General features: G+C 36.6%; 2 protein-coding genes across 2 annotated transcripts; both read left to right on the forward strand.

Moving 5' to 3' along the window:
- The first annotated feature begins 2,834 nt into the window (after positions 1 to 2,834).
- Positions 2,835 to 3,581, forward strand: LOC113339602 (cytochrome P450 81E8-like). Its single transcript, XM_026584842.1, has one exon. It carries the CDS (start codon positions 2,835 to 2,837, stop codon positions 3,579 to 3,581), a length of 747 nt encoding a protein of 248 aa, XP_026440627.1.
- A 118-nt stretch (positions 3,582 to 3,699) lies between these two features.
- LOC113339802 (cytochrome P450 81D11-like) lies at positions 3,700 to 4,580 on the forward strand. The gene is made up of 2 exons (XM_026585027.1): positions 3,700 to 3,775; positions 3,942 to 4,580. The coding sequence occupies exons 1-2, from the start codon at positions 3,713 to 3,715 to the stop codon at positions 4,554 to 4,556; spliced, it is 678 nt and encodes a 225-aa protein (XP_026440812.1). The 5' UTR covers positions 3,700 to 3,712; the 3' UTR covers positions 4,557 to 4,580.
- The last annotated feature ends 4,230 nt before the right edge of the window (positions 4,581 to 8,810 follow it).

Genomic DNA, 8,810 nt, shown 5'->3' on the forward strand with positions numbered 1-8,810 from the left:
TGTTTTGTGTATCCATTTTGCGAACACCTTCTCTACCATTCTTTGGTATGTCGCTCCCGCATTTCGCAAACCAAATGGAATTTTCGTGTAACAATATAAACCTCTAGGGGCGAAGAAAGCAGTATGTTCTTGATCTTTTTCAGCGAGAGGGATTTGGTTATACCCTTTGTACCCATTTAAAGACGATACTCTATCGTTTCCCACTGCGGATTCCACCATTTGAGGAATATCTGGTAACGAAAAACTATCTTTGGGGCAAGCTTTGTTTAAATCAGTGAAATCTATGCAAATCCTGATTCCTTTGTTTTTCTTTGTGACAATGACCATATTCGCTATCCATTCTGGGTATTTAGCTTCTCTTATGATTCCCGCATCAAGCATTTTCTATAGTTCTTCTTCTATTTGGGAATGGTAAGTTGTTGAAATTTTTCTTATTCTCTGTTTAAATGGTCTCACATTTTTGTTAATCTCCAACTTGTGCCATGCAATTGATGGATCTATTCCCGGTATCTCATCCATGCTTCCTGCGAAAACATCTTTATATTCTCGCAACAAGTTAACAGTTCTTTCTTCTTCTTCCACATCCATTTTGGTTCCAATTCTCAATATTAGAGGTTCTTCTATAATCCAACGTTTATTTCTTTTGTTGGTTCTGCGGCAGTGTAACTGGGTTTAGGTTCTCCCATCGGTGTTGGTTCTTTTATTGTTTTCACAGGTCATTCTCCTTCCTCCGAAATTTCGCTGGGTATTCCTTTGCCTTCTTTTGCCCTTATCATATATACTCTAAATTCTTCTTCTTTCTTTGCTTCCTTTGCCAACTTTCTGCGAAATTGTTTCTTTTTTGCTTGTCCTTCATAATGCTTTACTTCAATTTGATGACATAATTTCGCATTGTCAACATCTCCTATGATTTCACCTATTCCATTTGGTTTGGGGAATTTAATACATTGATGTAACGTTGATACTACAACTTTTATCGCATGTATCCATGGTCTTCCTAATAAAATATTATATGGCGATTCCATATCCACCACGCACAGTGTTACGTGTGTTTCGATCTCTCCAAGTGGAATTCGTACCACAATTTCTCCTTTAGGTTTTGTTGTGGATTTTCCAAAGCCGTGAACAAAATATGTTGAACTGGACATTTCTTCATCTTTAAATCCCATTCCCCAGAATGCATGATAAAATATTATATCCACTAAACTTCCTGTATCGATTAAAATTCTGTTCAATATCCATTCTCTCATGGATTTTGTTGTTGTCTCCTTCTCTTTTCGCGCAATAGGCACTGTAATAACCAACGGAGATGTGTGGTTCAAATTTTCTTTTGGTATTTCTGCCGCCATGAATGTAATTTTTTAATTTTCCCAATCTTTCAAGGGTGATGTCTTTTCTACCGCCATAACCTTCCTTCCTTCAAAATTTCATTTATGTATTCTTCCTTTGATGCTTTCGTGAAATTCATTAACCATCGTTTTTTTATCATATTATACTCCAATCTTCTGTCATCTTCATTAATTCTAATCATCTTTCTTTTAACTGGTTCACTGATTTATTTAATCACTTTCTTGATTTGAACATTCTCAACAACAATCTTCAACTTTCAATCTTGAAGTCCATGTTTTTAGCGCCATTATGTAGTTGCAGGAAATCCTACACTACACCCCTCATATGATTTCATTATTACTCGACTCATTTTTAGATTTACACTCTTAATTTTATTGATCAATCTTTGAATGTTCTTACAAGAAAAGATAAAGGAATCAAGAATGACCTCTGCTCTAGAATTTCTCTCTCCTATTTACTTGTTTCTTACTCAAAAAGATCTCTCTTTCCTTTACAACTGAACGACTATTTATAGGGAAGTACATAGTGGATGACATCTAATCTGTCCTTTATTTCGAATATGGCTTGCGACATTCTCGCAACCTTACAAATGTTAATCTCGCAAACTCTCTAATTTTCGCAGGACCATCACATCTTTCTCATGATTTTAACTGACGTCGTTTATTATATCATTTCTGAAATTGTTCTGCGACGCTGTTGTGTTGTGTTGTTGATAATTTCGCTAAGATATCACTGTTTCGAGATTCTGATCCTACATTATACTTTCATATGCAATCAACCTTCTAACTCATTTGCATGTGCGGAAGTCTTCACGATAAAACAAGTGTTGCTAGGGTGGGGTGGCACTTCTTCTACTTTTCCATCTGTAAAGTGCCCAAAAATTCACATTTTTGATTTTACCAAAAGTGTGTCGCGTTCCATTTTTAATTCAAGGCGCATCATTGGAATCATGTGCGAAGATGCTATAGCCGGACCCGCGAAAAACTTAGTGAAAGCGGGATAATGGCACGACTCGATACAAATCTGCAGGATAAATAACAAGATCCAGGATTCAATCTCCTTTCGAATTAAAAATACCAATGTTACATTATCTAATCCAACTTGCATCAAAAGACTTGGTGCATAGAATGTTAATTCCAATAAAGCCGACAACTAGCTAGGCATGGCTCACGGTTACTCTAGGCACAATGGCTTTCACATCTGTCTACTTTGTGTGGGAAGGAATCCGACTCGTCTAGTTGTTATTAATTATTTGTAACAGATTCGATTATCATGGGATATTATTGATTTCTAGTTACTAGAACCATGAGGAATTTGTTTATGGATAATCAAATGCAATTGGACAAGTGCTCGCCTAAAACGCAGAATGTCTGAGTAATCGTGAATTTGCCATATATATATAGATATACTCTTGAAGATGTGATGAACAATATCTCTACACCACATTCATCAGTAGTTATAAAACTTAATTCTTGGCTAAGAATATGGCTACTTTCAATTTTTCCTTTGTCTCAAACTACTACTACTACTTCCTTTTCTTGATTTCCTTACTACTCATCTCTAATCTTTTCTCTAAGAAAAGCACCACCAAAAACAAGCCACCAAGTCCTCCAGCTTTTCCCATTATCGGACACCTTTACCTTATCATGAAAAAACCCCTACATGAAGTCTTAATAGATCTTTCTGACCGTTACGGAGATGTTTTACATCTCCGTTTGGGTTCTCAATCTGTTCTAGCTCTTAGTTCTCCGTCATCCATCGAAGAATGCCTTACGAAAAACGACATCATTTTTGCTAACCGCCCTCATGCTGTTGTTGCAAAACATCTAGGTTACGATAATAAAACTCTCGAATGGGTATCGTATGGATCAGACTGGAGAAACCTTCGTCGAGTAATGAACATGGATATTTTTTCTCATAGTAGCCTTCAAAAGACATCTAATATTCGTAATGAAGAAGTTCAATATATGTTGCACCAACTTTACCAGAGAAGTTTGTCTTCCTCTTCCACAGAAATATTCCATGAGGTAGATTTGAGGCCTATGTTTTTCGAGTTTGGGTTTAATATAATCATGAAGATAGTAAGTGGAAAGAGATCATATAAGGGAAGTAAGAAATGGAGTTTCGATCGTTTGATTACCGAGAGTTTTCTTCCTGAAAGGTTGATTCATACGGTTGATCTTTTCCTGTTTTACGATGGATTGGTTATCGAAGTACTGAGAAGAAGTTGAAACAAGGGAGGAAAAATAAAGATGCCTTTTTGGATGAGTTGATACAAGAGTATCTTGACACTAGTAGCAAAGCAGACAATGATGTTGTTGACGAAAGAAAGGCTGAGCATAAGCCGTTAATCGGAGTTCTTATGTGTCTACAACGGGATGAACCCGAGACTTACACTCACGAAGTTGTCAAAGGCATCATTGGGGTAATTGTGTATCAAACTCTATTCTTTTTCTATATTCTTGTTAATAATTTACTATTATTGGGAACTAAAACTCTTTGGATTGCTTCTATGACCCTTGAAAACTTGAAACCAAAATTCTATGACCCGCTAGAAGTATGATTTGGGGAATGTTTTTGTTTCATTGCAGACAATGTTCTCGGGTGGTATTGGAACATCAGTAGACACAATGGTTGCAGCAATGTCGCTTCTAGTGAAGCACCCTGAAGCTTTGGCAAAGTTGAGAGACGAGATAGACTTCCATGTAGAAGAAGGATGTTTCATATCCGAATCAGATCTTCCGAAGTTATCGTACCTCCAATGTGTAATCCAAGAATCGCTTCGACTACACCCAGCAGTAACAATTCCTTTGCCACACTTGTTGTCGCAAGATTGTACTGTCGCCGGTTATGACATTCCACGTGGAACATGGTTATCGATCAATATTTGGGGCATTATGAGAGACCCTAAATGGTGGGATGAACCAACTAAGTTTATACCAGAGAGATTTGACCGTGAAACTGCTATCAAAGAAGGGAAAATGGATGGATTTCACTGGATTCCGTTTGGGGCGGGGCGGAGGGGATGTCCTGCTTCTGGGATGGCTTTTCGGGCCATTTCACTGGCTATAGGTGGTTTAGTTCAGTGTTTTGAGTGGAAAAGGGTAGACCATGATGATGAAGTGATCGAGGAAGTGGATGAACCTTCACCAAGGGCTGTGTGCAGACCTAGGTTGGTTAAGAAGGATATTCTATCTCAAATCTGAATGCATGAGCTATATTAAACCCGTATGGTCCTCTTCTTGTGTTTTCAGCTAAAGTGGAAGTACTGTTTGAGATATAATTTCATGTCCCAACAAATTCCACATGTTTGAAGTATTGTTTTATTGTATGTTAAATTGGAATGCAAGCCTTAAATGTTTGATTTTGGTTAAGCGTTCTTAAGCAGAAACGCTGTTTCCCCAAGTGATGTTGTCCCATACATCCCTGAGACAACGTCGTCCTCTCAAAACCCCCCTTTTATACCTAATACAAAATTCGTCAAACGAAAAGTAATCTAGTGATTTTGAAATACAATAAATTGGTGCAAGAACCCCCTCAAAAAAAATATTTGTGGATGTAAAACACGAATAACATTTGAGACCGTTTAAATACCCATTGATTAAAAAGATAATTTATCTAACATCCAAATTTGGATATTCTGCATAAAAATATTAGAAAAGTTTATCTGTAACTGACAATTATGACTAGTGGAATAATGTCAACTAAACCACTTATTAGTTGCACTGCGCCTCACTCCAGAATGATGGATAAAGGTTATTATTTCTGTTAGACCACTGAACTGGCAAGCGTTGCTATGTCAAGCTTGTTTGTCAAGTTTAGTTGCCAAAATTATAAGTCTTGATTTTTAGTCTATTTATAGTTATGTCACGGATTAGGATAGAATGTGTAGTTGAGCTTTAGACTTCACGACGTTCATCGATTGAAGACGAAGAACTACTAAGGGGAGCTTGTGGAACTGCATCAACAAAAGGTATGTGGAGACTTGAAATCATCTATCACTCAGAAGTCTATTTCTATTTTATCTCATATTGAGACAAAAGTCATATACTGTATAGACTTTATTTTATACACATTTGATATTTCGAGGTGAGTTTAACTTGCTTACATATTTCTCGAAATATGTGTTGGTAAGCTTTCGCTTTAATCAATTTTATCTTTATTCTTGACGAAATTCAAAAGATGATCATGTGAAGATCGCCTGGTAACATATTACATGATTTGCATGAGACAGTCATTTGATGTAGACTCTGAATGTTTCGTATGAAATATTGATATATTGATCACTTGAAAATTTCTTTGAAGCTCATAGTTTGTGCGATACAGCTATTCCCGTCTTCCAAGAATGTTTCAATGATTAACATGGTGTTTAGAATGATTAATCATTGATTGGATATAGCACAGTATGCGTACTTGTATGCTAATTGTGGCAAGTTATTCAAAGTCTGGGAACCATAGTATGCATACCCGTACGCATACTGGTTTCGTAATTGAAGTCCGGGAACTTAGTATGCATACTCGTATGCGTACCTGTTTAACAGCTCAAGTCCGGGAATTCAACTGAGTTTGGTCACGTACGACAATATGCGTACCCGTTAGCATACTCGCGAACCCAAACCAAGTCTGGAACTTTAAGTATGCGTACTCGTTTGCATACTTAAGTTGGTTAAGTTCTAAAATAGGTTTGTTACATGAACAAATAAATTTATATATAATAAGGAATGCAATCTTTTGCAAACCGTGGCTATAATGTTCATGAATTGATTCAAGTAAATCAAAATCGATTTTGCTTCAATTATATTGTGTTTTGTATACTTCTATGAGAATATAAACAATTGAACAACTCTAGATCTAGTTTCATTTGAGTCATTTGAAATAATTGTGATTAAGATGAACAAGGTTGATATGAAAGTGTTCATATGGCTAACTTCGGTTAACTATTGTTGACCCAACTATGTGCACACGTTTGGGTACGGTTACTCATACATGAATGAAGTCACATTTCATTTGTGTATAACAAGCTAAGTTCGATCTAACGGTTGAAAGATATTAGCTTGACTCTAATCAGGTTTTGATCTAACTGTGAATATTGAATGCTTTGTTACCAATTGATTGCAAACCCTTATTAGAAGACTATACTAGGGAGAACTCTAGCAACTGGGAAACCTAATCCTTATACCTCATGTGTGATACTAGTTGCGACTAGAGTCGATTCTCCTTTCACCTAGGTTTTTCCTAAAACCATTTGATAGACGCATTTATGTGTCTTATATAATCTCAATTGTATATATTATTAGTGCTCGATTTTATATTTATTATCGCTTTTTATGTCCCTATAGGTATTTTTGGAGAAATAAACTTTTGCGGCGAAATTGGCTAAAAAAGTGGTTTTTGCGCTCGTGGGAGAAAATTACTATACAGACCCTCACTTTGGATAAGGGGTAACCCATTTCGGGAATGTGCTAAAGGGAGACCGGGACTGGATAAAGGGGAGGTCACTTTCCTTCCCAAATTCGAAAGAAGAAAATTGGCAGGAAAACTAGCTTTCACGCCTGGCAGATTTAGGGTTGGATTATTGGACGTGTTTTAACGAGATTCAATCGTTGTAAATGATTGGGCTGGACTTATATTGATCAGACAAAGTTAGTTTGGGCAATTTAACTAATCAAAATGGGATGGATAATCTGTTGGAGGAAGACAGCGTCAACAGCAGGAGCGTGAACATATTTCGAAGATATGGTGATTAATTAGCAGAAGATATCATAAGATTTGCTTCTATCATATCTTAACAAAGTTTGGAAAGTTATTAAAAACCAAATATCTGCTATTAACGAGAAATCAGAGTCCACAAGGAAAGAAATAACGGACGAGGCCGTGAAGAATAATAGAAGATATTCGGGATTAAACCAAGAGATTTTTGGGCCTGTCGAGTATAAAAAGTCCTGTGGGAGTTCAGAGAAGCTTTATCAAGAGTTTGGGGAAGGTTTGGGACGCATAGGAGCGACGAAGAAGGATTAACAGCAATTCTCACCTGTTGCTGCTGCTGCCATTAGAGGACGTTGAAGAACACGAAGAACAGACTGCAGAGAGCAGTCTTATTTTCCGAAGCGTTAACAGCAGCAGCTAAGTATCGTTGTTTTACAGCAGTCGTCTTCTATCGTTGATTTATGGACGCCTTTTGTGGGTCGTAGTTTCACTGTTTTATATTTATCACTCTTTTAATCATATTTTGAGCATCAAGTATGTATTTTGAGAACATGATTATTATGAGTAGTTAAACCCCAATACTGGGATGATGGAGGAAGCTGTTTTTCAGCCGTGTGGTTATTTAAATAATTCTTAATTCACTTTTTGCACCGATTTTAATTGATTTATGATTTCAATTAATTACTTGTGATTTTGTTTGATGGAACATGCTTAGTCCTATGGATTCTTGATGTGCCATGCTTATAATATGCAAGTAATATTTTATGGAATCTAATTTGGCAAAGATAGAGTTAATATTTGTTTTATTTTGAACTATAATCGCCTAGGATTAATTTCTGAGCCACTTGAATATGAAACACATTGGAATCCTGAGTCCTGGTTCCTCTTGATCTTGTGACATATTTTCTGTATATATCTTTATTTTTAAATCTTTACAAGTCCGAGCAACGAATCCTTATTTACCTCGCACGAAAAATACCACAACAAAATGGCGCCGCCGACGCGGACTTGTTTATAGATTTATTTTTATTTATTTTTTTAGGTTTATATTTTTTTTTTATTATTTGTTCCTTTTTACTTTGTCTTTTTTTCTTTGATTTACAGGTTCGAAGTGGAGCACTAAGGACTTGGAGAGGAAAAAGCTTAAAGCGAAAAGCGAAAAGATAAGAAAAAGGACAATTTTAGGATTTAATTTTTAATTTTTAATTTTTTTAGAGTGTGTGAGGAAAACTGTAATTTTTTATTTATTTATTTTGGACTTTAGACTTTAAACAATTGGACTTTATTTTTTTTTTTAACCCTACGGAAGGGTACCCTTAAATACAAACTGTTTGCAGGGAAGGACGACGATTACTGTATCGTCTCGTCCCCTCGGGTTCGTACACGGCATAGGAGTCGTGGCTCGAGTCGACGACAACGGTTCATCGCCCGTCTGGTACGGGAGGTAAGTCCAATCGAGACACCCGCGAATCTCCTGCAAGCGGGTTACTGTCTTCCTTAAGGTGATAATTGTTTGAGGACGAACCGGAATGTTTTTAAATTCCTAGTAAAGGGCAAGGCCTGTCCAATACAAGATAAGGGTTCGGATTTCATCACCGCTCCCTTCTTTCCCTCCTTAGGAAAACGAAACCTAACTCGAACCCAAGCTTTAAAATTTGGAATAGAACGAGACTGATAGGGTAACGAGCTTAATAGGAAACTCGTTCGAAAAATATTGGTTCCTATTTAAGCACACTTCAAAGTTCATGATGGTT

This window comes from Papaver somniferum, unplaced genomic scaffold (genome assembly GCF_003573695.1).
Source record: "Papaver somniferum cultivar HN1 unplaced genomic scaffold, ASM357369v1 unplaced-scaffold_21, whole genome shotgun sequence".
Taxonomy (NCBI): domain Eukaryota; kingdom Viridiplantae; phylum Streptophyta; class Magnoliopsida; order Ranunculales; family Papaveraceae; genus Papaver; species Papaver somniferum.

Bases quoted from the DNA above. Each gene is read 5' to 3' on its own strand.
- LOC113339602 (XM_026584842.1), top strand. From the start codon at position 2,835: ATGGCTACTTTCAATTTTTCCTTTGTCTCAAACTACTACTACTACTTC.
- LOC113339802 (XM_026585027.1), top strand. From the start codon at position 3,713: ATGTGTCTACAACGGGATGAACCCGAGACTTACACTCACGAAGTTGTC. The intron at 3,776-3,941 runs GTAATTGTGTAT...GTTTCATTGCAG, and splicing joins TTGTCAAAGGCATCATTGGG to ACAATGTTCTCGGGTGGTAT.